At 39.4% G+C, this 22,828-nt stretch overlaps 1 protein-coding gene across 1 annotated transcript in view; it reads right to left on the bottom strand.

The window, feature by feature from the left end:
• Positions 1–22,828, bottom strand: part of CCDC178 (coiled-coil domain containing 178) — a 459,155-nt gene that overhangs the window by 335,659 nt on the left and 100,668 nt on the right. Inside the window, exons 9-13 of the mRNA XM_089678352.1 lie at positions 21,527–21,622; positions 19,200–19,336; positions 16,266–16,449; positions 5,944–6,006; positions 5,450–5,611 (exon numbers count right to left, since the gene is read on the bottom strand). Of these exons, the coding sequence (XP_089534478.1) occupies positions 5,450–5,611; positions 5,944–6,006; positions 16,266–16,449; positions 19,200–19,336; positions 21,527–21,622 (642 nt within the window). The remainder of the gene's footprint in view (positions 1–5,449; positions 5,612–5,943; positions 6,007–16,265; positions 16,450–19,199; positions 19,337–21,526; positions 21,623–22,828) is intronic.

The following is a 22,828-nucleotide window of genomic DNA, read 5'->3' as shown; positions in this document are numbered from 1 at the left end:
TAGGCTTGTTTGGCAGCAAAGAGGGAGGAATTGTATGTTAAGAAAGCATATTTATATAGGGTGAATGCTTGCTGAGATTTGGTTTTAAGCCACAATCATTCCAGTGCTCGACTATGTCGCTTAAGATTTCTGGTGTCATCAGTCTGCCATGGTTGTAATGGTCGGGGCCTGATACTTTGGGGACACTGTAAAGGTGATGAGAATGTGATCAGAGAGAGGAAAGGGGGTGTTTGTGAGGTTGTAGGGAGTGCAAAGATGAGAGAAAACAAGGTCTAATGTATTCCCATCAGAGTGAGTGGAGGACTGTATCCATTGTTTAAGGCAAAATATGAGGCTAGGTTGGAGAGTTGGGATGTAGCTGGGTTGTTCACATTAATGAGGATGTTAAAATCACCAAGAATGATAGTGGGTATTTCAAAGGAGATAAAGTAGGGTAGCCAAGCAGAGAAGTCATCAAGAAAACGTGACAGTGGTCCAGAAGGCCGGTAGATCACTGCAATCCTCAGAGAAATGGGAGAAAACAGCAGAATGCAGGGAGTCTTGAAAGAAGAGAGGGATAGAGAGGGAGAGTTAGGGAGGACTTGAAAGGTGCTCAGTGGGGATAGAAGCAAACCAATTCCACCTCCTTTCCGACCACTGAGTCTTGGTGAGTGGGTTCAGAGAAGGCCTCCATTGGAAAGTGTTGTGGGAGAAGCAGAATCTGAAGCTTGAAGCCAGGTTTCTGTAATTGCTAGTAGGTTAAGGGAGTAGGAGACAAAAAGGTCATGGAAAGAGTTGAGCTTATATTATAGACAGAGCAGGCATTCCAGAGTGCACATGAAAAATGGAGGGCGGTTTTGGCATGGGGATTGAGATTAAGTTGAGTGGATTGTGGCTATTCCCGGAGGAAGGAGGGTGCCTAATGTGGGGACCAGGGTTGGGGAGATATCCCCAGAGGTTAGGAGAAGAAGGAGGGTGAGGAAAGTAAGATGGGAGCAGGATGTATATGAGTGCACATGCCTTCCTGTGCTGGTGTTTGTGTCAGCAGGTGAGTAAAGTATTAGCAGGAGGTGATGACAGCAGTAGTAAGGAGATGGTAGAAGTGAGGGTGATATGTATAAGCTTTGAGGTGGAGCAGAGGGGTAAATAAAGGAGATTTTGAAAGCAGAGGATAGTGATATGAAAAGAAGTAGAGGGGGCATTTTAAAAGATAGATGGAGTGGGAATCAAACTTGTAGAAGATGTTTCCCAGGGTGTTTACTTGCAGTCCATCCAGCGTGTAGTAGTTCTTTGTTGTATCTTCCAGCTGCTTGAGTTATCCTGCTTTAGTTAAACTGCTGTGTTCAACTGCTGTTTTGCACTCCAGCAGAAAATGCACTGCTGTACACTTTAAAGTGTTTTCTATCTAATAAAACGTGCATTCTAATATAAGGTTGAAAAAAAAAATTGTAAATGGATTACCGGTGAAAAATTATTTTGATTCAGTTTTAGGGACAAGTTGATTTTCCTACTTATTATAATTTTACATTATTGGTTATATCTTTAAAGTTGAATGTAACCCTGGCAAAACAACAATACCTACTGAAAGTAAAACAAGGCATATTGGTAATATGTAAACCAGTGGAAAGGATCATTATCTTCGGATTGGGAGGATTGCCAGCAGGGTTAATTTTCAAAATTTGCTCATCTCTGAGTCTGAAATTGTATGTACAACAGAGCACATTACATGTCTTATGCACTAATGCAATCCACGTCTTATATGCAGTAGCCTAATCTGACATAATGTGACAGGCATTTGACACAGTGTCATTAATCCTATAGCTTGTCTTTTGAGTTTTCTTATTCAAGTGCATAGTTTTGAACCTTTTTTCACTGAACTGCAATTTCCACACTTTTGTCCATTTTGCCACTTCAGCAAATTCACTACCCATTTGTTAACTCAATACTTACTTCAGGCCTTGAATGTCAACCTAAAAGCAGTTTCTCCTGTCATCCACACAAATGAGTCCTTCTATACTATGTAATTCATTCATCAATTAAAATATAAACCTTCTAAGGTATTCTACTAAAACTGTTCTTTCTTATCTGGAAAATGTTGTAAAATAAAATAATTCAAATTACTGTGATGCAAAATACCGATGCATTGTATATATGTGCATGCTGATTATGTAGCTCTACCTGTGTATACTGTGTTTTACAGAATTATATTGTACAAACAGGGACAACTGCATAAAAATAGGAAAAACACATCACGGAGAAAAGCTCTATGTAATATATGGTTCTCTTGTCCTATTATTGAAATGATACCCAGAACTAATGATACATGTACATAAAAATACAAAAAAATGGTGTAGCACTCTAATAAATAAATATATAATAAATACTAAAATAATGAACAGATCCCTAATGGGATATACAAGTGAAAAAATGGTGAATAAATATCATAAACCAATGGTCTACAACCGATCTAAAGTGATCCAATACCACACAATCTAATGCTGGATAATCCAGATCTCAAAAGTGAAAAATTTCAATACAGTATGTTAATAAATAGTGAAACACACATGTGATCCCAGCACTGGGGATAGATAACTACAAATAGTAACAAAAAGTGCTCAGTGTTGCAAAAACACTCAAAACAACATATATAAATGTGATAATGAATACTGATATAAATATAAATCCCCTATGGAAATACAATCTGATTAATAATGCACAAATGAAAATGAATAATATTAGTGGCAAATAGGCAAAAATTAACATATAAATCCCCTAGAAAAACAAACACAAATCCAGTCAAACAATGTGTGACAACAGTGTCCACAAAAAATGTAAAAACATGCAGGTGATTCTTGTGCGTTGCAGCCTCTGGTGATGAATACATACACAGCTAAATTGGCTCCTCACCTCCTTACCGTGACCCTAAAAGGGCCTACAAGCCTTTGGGATCACTCCTGGACCCTCCAAGACCAGATTCCTCTTAATAATATCCTCCAAAAATTCTCACATCAGGTAAAAGCGTATGAGCTTTCCAGGTCAAGATCAGCCCGATATTCCCCTTTATTTGGCTCTAATTAGTATGACCAGCTCCCACAGGATCCATATAAAGAGAGAAGCTCCATAGTGTGATATCGTTTATTGTAAAATGAAAGTAAATACAGCCAATACACTCACATTTAATTTCAGCTTTCCAATAGTCTTAGAACCTCATGTGATGTGTGTACTTGCATGGGTTCTTTGAGAGTACAAAGATATATTGGAGTATATCAGTGCTTAGGTGTTTCTATTGTTCAGGTTAAGAATATTTTCAGCAACTACAGAAAATACCTGCTGATCATGCAGGCACTTGTACAGCACACATTTTATGCAACAAAGCACAGCCACAACAAGGCAGCCAGCACTATTTCTTTTTTCCACACACTCGTGTAAGTGCGTTGCAGCCAATTTATTATAGACTTTGCATATAAAGAAGGACTTCCTTACAGTTAAAGGTCCGTTGGCTGTAAGGTATGATTTATCTTACAGAACAAATATCAACCAATTGCACTCAGGATGCACTCATTGTGACCAAAACTGAACCAGGCAATGGTTTCAGGTCTGCTCTCCGCTCGCAGGAAGGGTCCCTTGTTGAAGCTTCAACTATTAGGCCTACTAGGGGTTGAAACACATCTGAGGTTCCTCTCCTCCAGGTGGAGAGCAGAGCTGAAGCCATCGTACATTGCCTGGTTCTGTTTTGGTCACAATGAGCCGATGTCCTGGGTGCCATCAGTTGCCATTTTTCTGCAGCACGATGCCTGGCAAACTGTTTTATACGATCTGCACCAGCTCATTAAATGTCATTTTGACTGATACCAGAGATAGAAGACTTAGAGGGGTACTTTTTATGTTTGTCTGCACATGATTTATCTTGGCATTCTCAAGAAAACCTCTTCTCATATGCTAAATACCTGGGGTGTGATGTTAGCAGTCTTCCCTGCCCCTGCTTTGACTGGACACGGTACCTTCATATCTGAACCAGGAAAGATGATGAAGTAATCACATTCTATATGGTCTCAGGTTAATTAGATAGGGCTTTTCCACAAAACACTTATCACAAGGAATGCAGACCATATTGTGAACCAGGCAGAGGCACAAAATGTTCTGTCATGTTAAATACATTATTAACTTGAAATTGAGTGTTATCTAGAAATAGTTTTTGTATTGGCAATGCTAAACATCAGGCAAAGAGCTAAATACATACAGTAAAGGAGCTGCTTTACCAGGCAAAGGATATGTAAATTTGTCCATAAGTTCTGAGAGTTACACAGCTCTGTCACATAGAGCAGCCCTATCTGACAGGGCAAAAGTCCTGATTACTCTCTGCTTCAGTTAAGTAACACTTGCCGGTCTTGTCCATCCCCCAGCCTGGGATGGAACAGTTAAAGCGGAGTTCCACCTGAAAAAAAAAAAGGTAGCAGCTACAAAAACTGTAGCTGCTGACTTTTAAAATACAGACACTTGCCTGCCCCTCGGTCCAGAGGTGTCCTCACCACGGCTGGTTTCATCGGCCATCTTCTCTACCTGGCGCCAGCATCTTCAGTGTGGGCACCCGGCTGTGACAGCTTGCGGCTTCACAGCCGGGTGCTCACTGCGCATGCGCAAGAAGCGATGCACTTTGTGAATGGCTTCATAGTCTTTTGGTCTTTTGGAACCTGTCACGTGTCCCAGAAGACTACGAAGAGGGGGGGGGGGGAGAACAACTTCTGTTTCCGATCGCCTAGGCGTTCGCAGCTGAAGTTGGAGAAAGGTACCTGTCAAATTCGGGTACCCGCTGCCCAAAGGTGCCAATCCTTAATGGGGAGCGTGGGGACAAAGGCTTAAAGCGGAACTTCCCCTTTTGGGTGTAGCTCCGCTTCAAAAGAGAGAAGCAGCTGACTAATTAGCTCTCTTACTCTGCTCTCTCCTCCCTCTCAGCATGTTCTTTGTTATCCCATGACCGCTGTAATAAAAAAATGATTGGTTCTTTATTCTACTTCTCCCTTTCCCAGTCTGAACTCTGTTGTACAGTACAGCAAGAGGCTGATACCAAGTCAAATTTAGATACTTAGGCTGGCCTTAGATGGGCTGGTTTTTCTTGATCAAAAGATGGCTCATCAGAAAAAAAAAACCTGATATCCCCATCCACACAAGTGAGGTGCATGGAGGAATCCTCCACGCTGTGCCATTATATTCTGATAACACTGATTGGATTGAAATTTTATCCAGTTCCTGCTGAACTGGCCGAATTTCATTCCATTTATGGTTGTAAAAAAAAAAACATCTAATAATGTAATGTTGATGTAGTGATAAATGCAGAGCAATGCTGACTTGTGTATTTTATACCTACCTGGAGATCAGCCTTCTGTAACCATAATGCACAATCCTCTTAAAAACAAAAATTGTAATCACAAAGATAATATAATATAAAGACAATACCCTCTGAGAACAATACCTCTGATTTCTGAGCATGAAATTCTGTTAACTTCCTGATTTCTGATTCCAACTCAGCAACCGGCCGTTCAATCTCTTCCACCATCTTCCTCAATTCTTCTTTCAGTTTCTTGTTTCCTTTCTCTTTCTGCTCTCTATCAGCTATAAGTGCATGTATTCTTGCCTGAAAAGAGTATACAAATTAAAAATCAGATCAAAGCTAAAATAAGCAGCAAAACAAAATTTCCTTATAATGGGTAGAAGTGGGAGGCTTACCTAAAAAGGCAGCACAATGCTGTACTGGTATGCAAAGTGTAAACACCTGCAGCTGCTAATATTGCAGTCAGTTCAGGAAAAGATGAATGCTGATTGGTTGCTATGAGTTGAGGAACTTTTCATGTTCCTCACTGCATCATTGAATAAGCCAATGAAAATTTAACATGACTAGATGCCACAGCCATTAGTAAATATAGTTTAGTGCTCCTCAGTTTTCCAAACCCAGCTATGTTAGTTTACCTGTGTATTTTGGGCGACTCTGACTTCCTCAATCATTTGTTTCCTCAAGGAATCAACCAAGTTCTTCAAAAGGAAAAAAAAGAAACAATATGTGAAGAAAGTAGCATTTTCACTTGATATAATAAAGACAACAGCTTCAAAAATCAAGGAACATATATACATATGGGTTTTGTTATATAAGAAAGTACAAAATAACAGTAAATTCAAAGTAAATCAGAAATATGGAAGCTGCCATTTCTAACCTACTGAAAAGTACAGGAGAAGAAGAAGTAAAGTCAAAGAATGAACTGCACTCCTGTGACCCCTGTTCTGCCAACAGTGGGCTAAAGCCTGCTGGCAGCTGAAGTTACCAAGGCTGGGGAAAGATCACAACCATATGGTCTGGATTCACCCAAGAGCCTGGACCAGCACCTGACTCAGCCTCTCAGCAAACCACTGAGAGCCTGAGCCAGCTGCTCCCACCCCCTTCACAGCCAAGCGCTCCAGTGAGTGCTCTGGGGGACAGAGCAGACAGCCAGAGACTGACAGTCCCAGCTCCTTACTCAGAGTGAAGGGGAGAATTGAGCAATCAGTGGTGTTTGATCGCTCAGTTCTCAGCCTTAGAGCAGGCAGGGAACAGATGCAGCATATGATCGATGCTGCATCCACCTAGGTAAGTATGAAAAAAAAATACTTCTTTTAACTGGCTGTTATATTCTCATTGGCTTTAAAGTGTTAGTTCAACTTTTCAGACAAAAATTAAAAGGTGAATTAACACCTTATACTCTCACCACTCCCTCCCCCCCACCCCTTCACCAGGGTTAGCTTCATGGGAACTAAGCTGTCAATGTCTTGGCAGTTGGAGCAGCAGTCTGAGGATTTGAAATCTCTGCTTGTCTCCCTATTTTCTGCTTTATTCTAGTAGAACATCTTTACCTGTAGGCACTGTTTGAATGAAGACTTAACGTTCATTGAAAAAAAAACAATAACTTCCACAGGTGTGCTTACTTTTTTCACATGACTGCACATTGTTTGTGACTTTTGATGAATGGATTTATGTACCCAGAAATCAACTTTAAAGTCAATGCACAGAACAATAATTATTTTGCAAGGTAGAGTACTTCATAGCAACTCGGGATGAGTGAAGTTTGGTTCACTGGAGGAGAACTGCTGTTTGGTTCACCTGAAGTCCACTAAATTCTGCAGGAGCTGAATCTTGTTATTTTTTTCCAGCCTTTTAAGGCATGTTTGCAAGCTTTTATTAAAAAAAAGTGCATGGGGTAGCTGGGTAATGTCATGGGGGCATATACCAATGCAACAAAAAGAAAAAATATTTAACAGGGAGTGGATCTTTTAATGTGGCTTAGAGGGCAACTGTAACAATACATAATTCTTTTAAATAGCATACTTAACACAACTCCTAGATTGTAAGCTCCAAGCAGCAGGGCCCTCAAATCCCTCTTGTATTGAACTGTATTGTTACTGCATTGTCTCCCATTATATTGTAAAGCGCTGAGCAAACTGTTGGCACTATATAAATCCTGTATAATAATAATAATAACCAGTTAAGTTGTCAGCCTATTAGATGTACTCCCGCAAACATGACATTTAGAAAAAAAAACGATTTGCTAAATGACCATACCCATCCTATTTACAATAAATGTGTACTGTCCTTTTAAGAAAAAATAAAGATATTTGGTAGTGGTGCACTGAAATGAAAAATCTTGGAATGAAACCGAAACATCAGGATGCATTTGGCCGAAAACCAAAACCAAAAATGTTTTTTTTATATATTTTTTAAAATATAATTGTATTATATTCCACTTTTTAATTAATATCATGAATTTAAATTAATATGAATTTATTTTTAGTACCTTTTGGCCAATAGGCTGCTTTCACACTGAGCAGTTTTTGAAGCGCTTTTGCGTTAACAAAAAAAGGCACAAGAAAAGCTCGAGAAAAATAACATTTGGAACATGTCTTTAGCATTAGAGAAGACGAAGGCATCTCCCATTTACATTGTTTTTGATCCAAAGCTTCAATATGGGCCCGAGAGCCTGCAGAACAGCAGTCCCAGAGTTCTGGAACAGATAAGAACCCTGAAAATAACTACTCTCTGGTAGATCAGAACCAGCCAGAACTGGGGAGCGTCCAGAGTCCACCTGTCTGTAACCAGGACAGGGAGGAGCTGCATAAGTGCAGCATCTGTCTACTGGAGATAGAAGAGGAAGCTCTATCCACCACAATACCTTGCAGTCACCAATTTTACACCGACTGCATTACAAGGTGGATGCAGGAGAGCCGAACCTGTCCACTCTGCCAAGATAGGGTCACCTACTATGTGTTAATAAGTGTCTTACATCTGTTTGTCTTTTCTATCACTTTTACTATTTCTGAGTAAAACTGATTGTTTTTAATATCTGGTAAAAACATTTAGAAACAATTTTGAAATCTGATTTTTCTACAGTCCACATGTGATCTACCAAATTACGGACAGATGGTCGCTGTCATCCCTGGAGAATTTTACTCCATGGACCCACGGATTAGTAGGGAGTTTAATCTGGCAGCACAAACTCTCCGATTTCAATAATCGAACAATAACATCTGCAGCAAGTAAGTCATGTGTGATATAATGATAGATTTCTCCCCTTACAATATTATTCCTGCCAGCTACCAAAAGGGTCACTTTCTGGAAAATAAGGATCCTTATCCTTGTGTGAAAGCTTTGTGAATAGAGCTTTTTGACACTGGAGTTATAGAGAATGTAATCTGTAAGGATTGCTAAAATGCAGATCCTTACTGTGGAGCGATGAGGCAAGTCAAATCTATTAATAAATTGGTGGATCATATAAATAAAGTCTTCTGCTCTGTGAAGGAAGTTTGGGTAGTTAAATAATGAACATTAGTTTTGTATTTACTCAAAATCATGACCTTCTTAGCTGCCAAAGGCTATGGAGCTCTTACAGGCCTAATTCACCAATATTTGATATTGCAATTGTTGGTAAATGGTGAAGGTAAGAGTGAAGTTCCTGATGTCAGCGAGAGGGATTCGAGTAGAAACCATTGGTTTCCCAGGAAGCAATAAAACCTAACAGAGGTTCTAAGCTATCCCTGCTCTATGCAAAACAAAACAAAACATTTTGTTGGGTGTTTCATTAGCTTTTCAGCTGAATCAGGAGATGGATACAAGAGGCAAGAATCTTTCCCCTGAGCAGGCAGAGGGTCGCTGGGCTGATTCTGGTATGTGTCTTTTATCAGTTGCTCTTTTTTCCCAAAACCACCCACCTTGACCATTGTTGGGTAGAAGTGATTGTTTTGTTAGCTGATAAAATTTTTAGAACATTTTTTTTGTTGAATAAGCATATTTCTTTTAAGAAATCCTTAATACAAGTTTTTTTCACTCCCCAAGGATATAGCTGAGGAATGTTGTACAAATTATCAGCATCGCCACGGACTAAGCCATCTGTTTGCATTTTCTTTTAAGATAGATAATTAGGTTCGTTAGATTAGTTTGTCAAGTTATTTAGTTATGTAAGTTACATAAGGGCAGCAAAGTGGCATAGTGGTTAGCACTCATGCCTTGAAGCACTGGTTCCTTGGTCTCTTATTCCAACCAGGATACTACCTGCATGGAGCTTGCATGTTCTCCCTGTGCTTAAGTGGGTTTCCTCTGGGTACTCCAGTTTCTCCCACTCCAAAGACATGGTTACTTAAGTAGAGAAGCAACTGGCCAGAGAGGGATGACTTTGATGCAGTTGGCCAGCTTAAACATGCATACCAATGTATGTGAACTAAAAGTCCCTGATTCTATGCAAAGTTTCCTAGAAAGGGTGTATAGCAATGTGCAGAAGGTTCATTCAGAATTTCTAGTGTTAACATGTGGTCACACATAAGCTATTTGCATTTGAGCACAGGTATCTTATTTCTATCGCACAGTGTAGGTCAGTGACCAGACCCGAACCTGTAGTTTTCCTACAACTTGTGTCTATTTGCCCAATATTGCTGCTATAGCCACTGAAGTATGCTATCAGCAAGTATTTCGATTTTGAAGAGTAGATTAGGGACCGGCCAGAAAGGGATTATTTTGACACAGTTGGCCAGCTTAAACATACATAGCAATGTATGTGAACTAAAAATCCCTGATTTATGCAAAGTTTGCTAGAAAAGGGTGTATAGCAGTGTGCAGAGGATTCATTCAGAATTTGTAATAAAGTGTGGGAACAGTATTTTTATCAGGCTGGTCAAGTATTCATTATCATTCACCTACACATGTGCATAAAATATCATAAAAGAAAACTCATCATTGTCCACATTTTCTCCATTGATATCAATAATGTAATAAATGTAATAAATCAGACACAGCCAGCCATACAGTATATACATTTCTATGTAGTTAATGGTAATTAAAATGCTCACACTACCTAACTAAAGCTGGTCATAGAGGGATAGAATGTTTGCCCCATTGTTGGTGTCAGTGGCAGGAATAGTGTCCTACTGTTTTGTGTCAGTGGCAGGAATAATTCCTCAAGGGCCATATAAAGGCAAGCAAAGGGTTACATCCAGCCCCAGGGCTGCCGTTTGGAGACCACTGGTCTAGGCCATTATGATGGTGTCACAATCTTTTCAAAATTGTGTTATAGCAAGGGGACTGTGTTCTGACAGGAGAACTATGTTCTGACAGGGGGAATGGCCATTGGCTGCCATTACTGATCGGCTGCTGTTTGGACGCTGGTTTTCCAGCATGCTTGTTCGACAGAAGCTGCTTGTGAGACCAGTTCTGTCAGACAGGCAACTGTACACCCTGACCGAATGTCAGCCGATTTCTGCTGAACTGATCAATATTCAGACTGTGTGTACCCAGATTTATTGTTAGTGTATTTTATGTGTGGCTCAAGATAATTCCTCTTCTTCCAATGTGATTCAGGAAAGTTAAAAGGTTGGACACTAGTGGTGCAGAGAAATGAAAAATCTTGTACCAAAACCGAAAATTCAGGATGCATTTGTCCGAAAACTGAAATGGCCAGTTATAATAATTGTATTATATTCCACTTTCTAATTAATATCATGAATTCAATTGAATATATATTTATTTTCAGCACATTTCGGCCAATAGGCTGCTTTCACACTGAGCAGTTTTTACAGAGCTTTTGCATAAAAAAAAAAAAAAAGGCACAAGAAAAGCTCAAGAAAGATGCATCCCTTTAAATTCAATGTATGTCTTCACAACGGTCTGTTGCGCTTCCATTGCGGTGTTAAAATCCCGCTTGCCGCATTTTTGGTATATATTTGGTGAGTTAAAAAAACGCACCAAAAATGCACCTCCTTATTGAGGCCTGGTTCTCACCAATGCGTTTTTTAGGGCTTTTTGCAGAAACACACTACAGTCCATTTAATATGTTTTCCTATTGGACACGTTCACATCTATGTTTTTTTAAGCTGCTGTGTTTTTGCAAAGGGTCAGGGACTATTTTTTTTAACGCAAAACACTGCATTTTTGGTTCAATAGACTTCAATGGAGATGCTGTAGAAGCGAATGTAGTGCATTTTTGATAGGTTTCAATCTGCCCAGCAACAAGTTGGCCAAACAAAAACAAACCTTCAAAAAAATGCTAAACACATAACAAAACGACAAAAACGCACATGCAAAAACTCAAAACTTACTGCAAAAAAGATAAGGTACTCTTCAAATGATATATGGTATACTTCAAGAGTAGGGATGCACTCCCACTGTCCCCCTATTTTCTATCCAATCAGGCTGCATGCCTGTATAAGGATCTGGTATAGATTTTGAAGGCCCTATGCCATCTTTCTGTGCTTGCCCCTCTAAGTCCATACCCGAAGGGTAAGAGTCTGGTATGAATTTTGGAAAAGGGGGCTTGTGCTTTTTTCTTTGTGTGTGTGTGTGTGTGTGTGTGGGGGGGGGGGGGGGGGGTCCTTTCCAGACCTATGTGGCCTGGTGTGGTTCAGGATGGGGGGGTTTGCACACTTGCTGTTCCCCCATTCCTTGCAACACATCAAGCAAATAATCTTGTTTTAGTCTAAAATAAAAACGAAGATTGGCTGTTATTGGTTAATGTACATAGAGTACTATACAACTATTTATTTTATTTTAAAGCATAGTTAAACTTAGAAAAACAAAAATGTAATAGTCATTACATGTGGTGGCTGCACTAGTTTTCACCTTTTAGGCTAAGTATCCTGAAAGAAATGCAATGTGCTTGTCAGGTCCTGTGAGCTTAAACGAAAGTAAAAAGAACTTTATCTTTATTATGTAAACTACTATTTCTATAAATCCACCATGTTGTGGAAATAATGAAAGCTGGTGTGACAACCCTGCCTCCATAGATACAATGGAGAAAGGAGGTGTACAAAGGTAAAACACCCTGAAAAAATAGAATTAATGTAGCCACTGTGATTTATTACTGGTAAGCTGCGATATCACACATTTTTTTTGTTATACTGTATATGCATTACATTTGTTTTTGTATCTAAAGTAGATAAAACCCATCATTTGAAAACATACAATCCTTCCTCCTAAGTTAACATTTTTTACAATCTGCCTTGCCTGCAATTAACTACATGTGTAGAAATCCAAATCTGTGACCCCGCACTTGGCCAATTCTTTTCAGCATGTCATAGTTGAGCAGATTTGAAAAAAAAAAGCATGGCAGCTGTGAAATTTTTTTTTCAAACTCTGTATAAGCTAGAAAGTAAGTTACAATATTATACTACAAGGAACATTCACATAATCTGTGAGGGTGACAGGAACTGAATTTCCATAAAAGGTACTCTAACATTGAAAGGAATGTGGAAAGAAATGTTAGATTGTTATATTTGCTGATTTTGTCAGATTTTTTTGTTAAAACAATATCATTTCTATTTAGAATATATTTTTCTTTAATTGTAGTCTATATACTGTATATCCCTAGATCAGCCATTTTCAAACAGTGTGCTGCGCAGTACCATGGGGTGCCTTCTGGGTTCTTCAGGGGCGCCTTGACAAAACGCCTAAAAATTGCCCCAAATTTTTTATGTGCAATTGATAGCCCCTGCGTGGGCATGTTTGTTGCTCCTGTCTTAAACTGTTTATAATTTAATAAAAAGAAGACACGCGAGCGCTAAAACATGAGCAGCTAACGCACCAAAAAGTAACCAAAAAACCTCCAAACCAGTAAGATAAATACAGGTGCAGCGCTGAGACACTGATGACCATCAAAATATGAATGCAGTGTAAAGCCAATGATGAATCATATGTAAATAAATAATTATTAAAACTGAATAGCTATTATATTAATAGTGATAAAGTGATGATAATAAATATTTATCAGTGTCCATACAAATGATCAGAATTGTCCATAAAAGTGACAATGTGCAAAATAAGTGCTAATGCAATAAAATGCTTAATAATGATCCATTCCTATAACAGCAGTATAAAGTGCTAATAATCATAAAGTGGCAATAGTGAACAAATGACAATAACAAATTGTCAATATCATATAAAAGACAATTCAATGTCCATAAAAGTGACAATGTGGAGATCCAGATGAAAATGATCTCAAATAAGTGCTTCACATGCTAGAATGAATATTCGGTGATGTGCCAGGAATGTGGTAAGATTACGCACTCACCAGATGCGTAATATTAATACGCATTTATAAGTAATGTGGTCAACCGGAGGTCCCCTTAAGGATGCACACAGCCTGGTCTGGTCAGAAAGATCCCCTTACATTAGGTTATGTGCAGCACCTCAGCCATATTCCGTGATGGGCTCTCTGCATTTTTATGACTGGATCCAAAAAACAACTCCCTCTGCAGAGCCACGTGTCTCCTTCTGCTGTACTTTGAAAAGAATACAGTGACTGTCTGATATTCCTCCAGTGGGATCTTCAAGGTATCAACTCCCTGCCTGTCTCCAGCACCCTACCCGTGGATTGGCAGAAGGGGAAAGACCTTGCAGTGTGATGAGCATAGATTGAATGCTGAGCAGCCAAATCAAGTTCTGGTATCCACTCTGTTAAAGGATCAGTTCACCTGACAACAAGCCGGCACGACAGACGTGGACCTTCACTCCCTCTCTCAGAGTGCGTAATCTTACCACATTTCTGGCACATCACCGAATATTCATTCTAGCACGTGAAGCACTTATTTGAGATCATTTTCATCTGGATCTCCACATTGTCACTTTTATGGACATTGAATTGTCTTTTATATGATATTGACAGTTTGTTATTGTCATTTGTTCACTATTGCCACTTTATGGCACGTATGCCACATGTGCCATCCTAGAGGAGTTGGACTGCCTGTGCAACCTCTGTAGGGTCCAGGTATTGCTACCAGTAGTGACACTGACCCTAGCCAAATGCAAAACTAGTGAAAAACAGTCAGAAAAGAGGAGTAGGGAAAAAAATGTCAGTGGCCTCCACCTGTAAAAACCATTCCTGTTTTGGGGGTTGTCTCATTGTTGCCCATCTAGTGCACCTGTTGTTAATTTAATTAACACCAAAGCAGCTGAAACTTATTAACAACTCCCTCTGCTACTTAACTGACCAGATCAATATTCCAGGAGTTTAATTGACTTGATGCTATATTCTGATTAAAACATTTTCCCTTATTTTTTTTGAGCAGTGTATTACATATTTCTGCAAATTCAGAATACTTTTATATTGTGTCAGCCACGCCAGTTTATTGGATAACATTTTTGCAGCAAATAAGTAAATGTTGAGATGTAAAAATGATGTAAAAAGTTAATGTTATTAACAAAGAATCTCAAAAATTGTGACAATCACTGCCTAGCTGTCTATGCATACACTCCACATTCTCTTTTTGCACCTGGGTGGGCACTGCAATGTTACCCTCCTTAAAAACATAAAAATCAACTGGTAAAATGAAGAGAAAGATAAGAAAACTTGCCAGGTAATAACTAGTAAGGATTTAGTGAAGGGAATCATCAGGCTTGTATATTTGCATTCTAACTACAATACAGAAGCGGAATGTTGTGTGCTTCTAGCAAGATATATTTTATCTCCTTTGCTCAACAATTATCTTTTTGTGAACAGTTGTCTTAGAGTAACTTCCAACCAGGGGCGGACTGACAACTCATGGGGCCCCTGGGGAATAGCGGACCATGGGGCCCCTGTGTCCTTGCCCAAACTCTAAAAATCCTATGAAAAAGGTACCAGGGGCATCTCATGGGGCCCCCTACTGACCCTGGGCCCTCAGGCAGTGCCCGAGTTTCCAAATGGTCAGTCCACCCCTGCTTCTAACAGTGTGCATTAGAAGGTGCAGTAAATCAGATAGAACCTGCTTCATTTCCTAGCTAGAGGGTGTCTAGCCTCATCTAGCTCTTTCATCCCCAGCCTGACTGCCCCTAGAGTACCCCTTTGGTTCTTTCAATCATGGAGGCTCAGCATCACATATGGGCATTGCATAGGTTAGGGTGATCTCAATGCAAAATCAACTTGCTTAGGAACTCCCACTGTGCCAGGCTCCTCCCAAAAGCTAACCTAGTGTTTTGATCCGGGATATCAGCTCCAAAAAGTACAGAGGCAGGGTGCTGTGATGTTTCAGGAAGTTGTATACAGCACCCTGACAATCCCTCCCACCAGTAATAATCTACCTGCATTGCATAGAGAAGCACAGAGACCCAGTGATTACATCACTGGTTCTGAAATAAGGTATGTAGTGAGAACGGAAGGGTTTTATTAACAAATCTTGTTAACATGCTGATGAGAAGGGCAAAGAGGAACCAGGAAATGCAAAATATAAACAGAATAAAATGTAGCTTTAATGAATGCTGTGTGCATAAATAACTGACCTCCCAGATAGTAAACAGAATTCAATGCAAGATCACGAAAATTTGAGTATATCAACACATGAATGTTAAAAAATGAATGTTCAAAAAAGGGATCAAATAAAACAAATTATTATTAACCTTTGCTTCTTCCAATTGATGTAAATAATGAAGACTTTGTATAAATAAAACATAAAGGTCTGAACTATTTATTGATAGGCTAGGTATCTGTGCAGCAATCCTACAATTTATAACCCGTGTTGTTACATCACTTATAGTGAGTCTCATGGTACTGAGACTCACTACTGCCAAGTGTTAAAGGATGCTGCCATCTTGTGATCATTTTCAATAACACAAATCATTTTTCAAAACCAGTTTTAAAAAAAAAACATCCTTAAAATTATTATGAATCCGGAATATTTCATGAATCCATTACTCATTAACTAACACAGAGGTCTTCTAGCCTAGATAAAGCACTATCAATTTTTCAGGTACAGCTAAGTATAATATATGTAAAGGTGGAAAACTGGGGAAATGTTTCTGTAAAAAGCACCTTGAGACGTCTTTCCTCTTTAGATGACTTGTCCTCCAGTTCTGCCAGCTTGGATTTGGATGCTGAGTGGGTGACAGACACTTGAGAGAGTTCCTTGGAAACTTTGGCTGTCTGCACTTCATTTTTCATGCAGCTCTTCTGCATTCGCTTAATATCTGCTTCAAGTTTATTTCTTGTCTTATAGCTAAATCAATAAAAGAAAAAAGACTTGTATGGATATGTTTATATCAGCTTGTACCAGCATGGACCAATGTAACCATACATATACGATACCTGTAGGATCCCTCTAGAAGCTGGAAATCACTCTAATAGACCACAGCTACATCAGTGATCTCCACTAGCTTTTACGTCCAGTGCCGAGTGGCTGCCCTGCTGAACACAGGAGATCGCCCACTTGGCATGGGCACCGTTCAGGAATACTGTTTTTCATTCTCGCAATGGATGCAAAGTGTTCTCTGATTGGACAAAGTGGATAGATGGGGTGGTGACATCATATGCTCCACCTCATCCAATCAGAGAACACTCTGCATTCATTGAAAAAATGCAAATAAGGACTGAAGCAATTTGCTAATCTTTCTGTATTGTTCTTCCTCACAAATACACCCTACATGATTCCAAGTCTACAATAAATAAAGAAAACGTTTTCTGAATGATCAGGATTATGTATACTAGACTGTTGTCCATAATAACGATGGCATATAGGATGTGTGGTCAACTGTGGGTATAGGATTACAACTTTTTTTTTTTCTATGGTTGATACTGGATGGACTTTTGTCTTTTTTCAGCCAGACTAACTATGTAACTATATGAAGACATATTCCACCTTCATGGGTCGTAGTCAGTTTAATATTTTGCCATGTTTCACCTATTTACTAAGCAGCCATGTGTAAATCCTTCTATTAGTTTTGATATGGTTGAATTATGGTGAAAATCTTTGAAAACTATTTCACAGATACATTTTCAAATGGACTCAGAACACTAGATTATCAAGGATAACAGAATTTTGTGAACTGTTTGGTTAAGAGTAAAGTTACAATTTGCACAAAAAATAAAACTGTAAAAATACATTAAAAGAAGGAAAGCAGAAAAGTGTGGTTTGGAATACATAAGCAATGCATGCAAGAAAAAGGATGCTAATAGGCAAATGTCCCTATTATGTGTTCCAACAATAAATTATTTGCATTTCAATGAATTCTAGTTTAAAAAAAAACATAACAATGAATTGCTGGAGTATGTACTTTTCCATGAGGCTACGAGGAGTAATCCTGGCATAAAAATTATACCAGCTCTTATTAGATACACATTGAAGAATTGGCCACCAGAAGAGGCCATAGAAACTTTCATGGGCAACACCCTTACTATGGAAAAAATAATTTGATACGCTACATCAGGGGTGTTAAACTGTGGCCCTCCAGCTGTTGCAGAACTACAAGTCCCATGGGGCATTGCAAGGCTGACAGCTACAAGCATGACTCCCAAAGGCAGAGGCATGATGGGACTTGTAGCTTCGCAACAGCGGGAGGGCTGCAGTTTGACACCCCTGATGTGGAGTATCAAATTGTTTGTCAACCCTGCCCTACATTGTGGAAATATTGGAGAGGGCTAAATTCACAAAGATAACATTCTCAATTCACAAAGATAACATGCTGCAATAAGTATACTAATCTTTTGTAAATATGGCAGTTATTTTCAGCTCAATCCAAAGAAATTTAAAATTGCATTCACATGGCTAAACTAGAGTACCTTATCATTGTGTTAAAACTTTGTGAATTTAGTCTATTGTCTCCTAATGGCTCCTGAAGACCAATAGTTGTACACATACTCTGCACAGCCTTAGTCTGCATTCATACCTGAGCGTTCCGGGAACATGGACAGAAATACTAAGCAGTGCTCAGCTCAACTCATATTTGTTCCAGAAGCAGGACAGGAAGTCCCCGTACCAGTGCTGGAACACAATACTGTATGTGACTGATGCTACATAAAGTTTATACGACACTCACAGATGCCGCATCTATTAGTGAAGGTAATCGTTTGTTTGGACCAGCTTGCTCCAGCAAAAAAATTAAAGTGTTTTTAAACCTTTGTTTTTGTTGTCTTTTTATCATTTACATGCTATGGGCGTCCACTGACACAGACAGTGGGCTTTGTCCTGTACCCTGCTTCCTTGTCATAAGATTTGATTGACTGCAGCAGGAGCCAATGGCTCCCACTGCTATCAATCTGCTCTGTGAGGAAGGAGAGTGCGGAGAGAGATCGAGATTGGGCTCAGGTAGGTATAAAGGGGGGCTCGAGGGGCATCCTCATTACGAAAGGTTTTTTTTTACCTTAATCCATAGAATGCATTATGGTAAAAAAATGTATGGCTTTTGAACCACTTTTAGTTGGTACTCCAGCTCACAAATTAAACAATCCAGCCCATTTTACCAGATTGTCAGTCAAAACTTGTATAAGCCAGGTACAACCAGTTACAGTTACAAAGTAGTGAATTTCTGAATATACTAAGGAAACTATATCATGCTGACATTTCTTAACCATTAATGAACTCATTCTTGAACACATAGAGCATATTGCATAGTTTGCACATAACAAGTTGTTTTTCCCTGTAGGGTAGGCACAAGCTGTAAGCACCTGCAGATCTCAGCATACAGGGATGTGGATCTATGCCACCCAATAGGCTGAGCTATGCCATTTTGCATTCAGTCATGAACACACTGATGTGCGTTAATGCAACAAGTCCATCCAGATGCAATACCCCGAAACCCAAGAGAAACACAATGGAAATATAGAAGAACGTTTATGCAAGGCCTAGATAGCTTTTAGCAAGAAGCCTTTTCAATAACATAGAGCAAAACTAATTACACTACTAAGCAACAGGATTGGAAAAAGAGAAAAAAGATGGAAGAACATATGATGGGAAACATTCTGCTACTTAACCTGTTAGAGATCTTTATCGAAAGGTCTTCATTTTCCAGAGTGAGGGTCTTATTTTCATATTCTAAATCCCTTAATGCATGCAGCTTATTATGAAGCAGTTGTTCCAAATGTGATAACTTAGACTGAATATCAGATTCCTTAAACAGAATGAAGGTGTTAATAGCAGCTTTCAAGACACACCTAACAATTTAATCACGTATGATTCTTCCAGACCTTGATATCCAAAAGAGGACTCCAGCCAGTTTGTTGACTGGTATAGAGTAGGGAAGGATTACAGGCTCAGGCAAACTTTTTTTTTCTCATTTTGTATAGAGTAAAAGAGGGTTATAATCCAAATCAGTTTTTTTTGATTTTTCCATCTTTGTCTCATTAGAGAAATTTCCCTTCACTTCCTGCCTTATAGCCAAAACAGGAAGTGAGAGGAAATCCTTTCAAAGTGAGGGAATTCTGGTGTGTTACTGGGCCACAAGAACTAGTGTCTCCATTAGAAGATTTCCCCTCTGGGGAATTTGGGATTTTCTTTCACTTTCGTAAACATGACAAATAGAGAAGGCAAATCTCCCTTTAGTTATACTTTAAGTTTGTGTTGCTGTCGAGCTCCCCACAGGTGAGATACCCCTTGTTTTCCTGTGCTTACAAATGTCAATGATATCTCCAATGAAGACATATAGAGAAATAACATTTTGTTCAATCAGACTATTATTGTTGCCTGTGCAGAAGTCAACACAGCAATAGACAGGTTCAACCCTTTGCTGATGGTTCAAACCTAAATAATGTTTTGGCGAGAGCTGTGCTTTGAATTTACAATAATGACATAAAAATATTTTTTTTACCTACAAATGTTAAATCATTTCCCCCATACAGACACTATTATCCATGATATAAACATAATCTCACAGCAGATTTTTAGAACAAAGAAGCAGATCTGGCTGAAACTCACCTCTCCAGCGCTGTCTTCTGCAATCATTTCTTTCTGCCACTAGATGTCTTCAATCATACGGGTGGAATGACACCCAACATCATTAAACCAGTAAGATGGGGACCTCCTAGGAGTGCTGGGCTTCATAGACTCCCCCCCCCCCCTCCGAGAGAGGGTCACCACAGCTCCTGTATTTACAGACAATGATGTACAGGGGGTGCTGATGTCATCAGGTCAGCTCCTCCCACCGCCAGGAGATCTGAAAAGGACCCTGTGTGTTATGCGACCATCCTAGAGGGCGAATCACACTTTTGCTTTGTGGTAATGTGCCTTTTGCTGTGCCATTCATTTTGAATGCCACCCCAATGCACCAAGGAAACGCAGCACTGATGCACATGCATGACAGCGCACCACAATACGCAGTAAAGCACTACAATGTGTTGTGGTAAACTGCTTTAGAAAAATGCTGCATTTACATTTGTTGTCCATGTGTGTGTGTGAAACAAGGCATGGTAAAGTAGTTGTAAACCTCAGACATGAAATATGAACAAAGCATATCCCTCTATAGTGTGTGCTTGTCTCAGCTCTGTCTGCTACTTGTTCCTCTGCTATCAGCATGAGTCACTTTAAGGGTTTACAACCACTTTAACATGCAAGAACAGCAGGGTGTGAATGGGCCCTAAAGGGCTCTTTCACATGGGCAGCCAGGTTAGGTAAAAACAGGTGACTGGGCCGTGGTTTTACTGCCCCCCTGGTCACCCAACTGAATTCTAATATTACAGCCTGACTGGCCTGTGCACATGCTGTAATTGTGGCAATTTTATCTCGGGCTGCAGAGTTTGACAAGCAGCACCAAACTCGACAATTGAGATCACTGGGGCTGCACCACAAGCCTAACACTTGGCTTGCAGCATGATCCCACAATGTTAAAACAAGAGAAAAAAAACCCTCAAAAACCAGGTGGATGCTGCTCCTCCTGAATGACTGCTATACTGCCCTCTAAAAAGCAATTTACTGCAAATCATTTTTCAGAGGGAGGTAAGCATTATCGCCAGTATGTAAGATCACTAAGACATCTGGAAAATGTAAGTATAAAAAAAAAAGCAAAAGATTCTGGTGTGGGGGCCTCCAGAAGGTAAGCAGGATAGTGACTGGGTTGAGCAGAAAAACTAGGCTTTAAAGAAAGACACAGATTATCAGATTTATAAAATGTATATGCTAATCTGACAGTGACTTTCTTACTATAAGAATAAATACATGAATGTGAAACCATGACAGCCAATCAGGAAAAAGACTTCCATATACATGGAGCCTAACGCAAGGAAAAAATCATTTTATGTCTCTTTGGTATAGAATACTGTACATGATTATTCTTTGTTATTAAAGAAACTCCACAATATTTCATTACCATCTCCTTTGCTTCCTGTGAAAGCTTGTCATATACATTTGTTAGCTGTTTATTTTTCTTTTCTTGATCATCAAGTTCATATTTTAAGTTGGTTACCTGAGAAAAACAGGAAGATAAAGGAGACAGGTTACAAATGATAAACATATATAAATGACAGAATCATTTTGTTATGGTACAAGGTACGCAGGGCATGTACACCCATCCCGGGGTACCTGTCAATCTCATCTGTACAGATAGTTGGGATCCATTCACTTATATAGTCTGTCTGCATGAAGTAACACACTACATAGCACAAAAGGATAAGCAGACACATCTCTACACTGTATGGGGCTCGATGCCCATGTGAATGAGCCCATACACATATGAGAGTCTCCTAATTAAAAAGCAAATCCAACAGCGTGTCTCAAGTAGAGAAATCTGGATGTAAGGTAACCCCTTACCATTCTTCAATAATCAAAGTGCAGATAGGAAGCTCAGAGTAAACATGCTACAACCAGACATCAGTCTGAGAAAAAAACTGTAATGTAAGTAAAAGCATACAGTGGGGATCGAAAGTTTGGGCACCCCAGCTAAAAATTTGTATTAATGTGCATAGAAAAGCCAATGAAAGATGGAAAAATCTCCAAAAGGCATCAAATTACAGATTAGACATTCTTATAATATGTCAACAAAAGTTAGATTTTATTTCCATCATTTACACTTTCAAAATAACAGAAAACAAAAAAATGGCATCTGCAAAAGTTTGGGCACCCTGCAGAGTAAATATCTTGTACTGCCCCCTTTGGCAAGTATCACAGCTTGTAAACGCTTTTTGTAGCCAGCCAAGAGTCTTTCAATTCTTGTGTGAGGTATCTTTGCCCATTCTTCCTTACAAAAGTCTTCCAGTTCTTTGAGATTTCTGGGCTGTCTGTCACGCACTGCTCTTTTAAGGTCTATCAATAGATTTTCAATTTTGTTGAGGTCAGGAGATTGTGAAGGCCATGGCAAAACCTTCAGTTTACGCCTCTTGATGTAATCCCCCGTGGATTTCGAGGTGTGTTTAGGATCATTATCCATTTGTAGAAGCCATCCTCTCTTTAACTTCAGCTTTTTCACAGGTGGCATCAAGTTACCATCCAAAATTTGCTGACATTTTATTGAATCCATTTTTCCTTCTACTCGTGAGATGTTCCCTGTGCCACTGGCTACAACACAACCCCAAAGCATGATTGATCCAACCCCATGCTTAACAGTTGGACAGAGGTTCTTTTCATTAAATTCTGTGCCCCTTCTTCTCCAAATGTACCTTTGCTCATTCCGGCC

The sequence above is a fragment of the Staurois parvus genome, unplaced genomic scaffold, assembly GCF_062004578.1.
Source record: "Staurois parvus isolate SC_StPar_1 unplaced genomic scaffold, SC_StPar_1.0 ptg000203l, whole genome shotgun sequence".
In the NCBI taxonomy this organism is placed as follows: Eukaryota; Metazoa; Chordata; class Amphibia; order Anura; family Ranidae; genus Staurois; species Staurois parvus.
The sequence above is the reverse complement of the archived record's forward strand: the minus strand, read 5'-3'. Positions and strand labels throughout refer to the sequence as shown.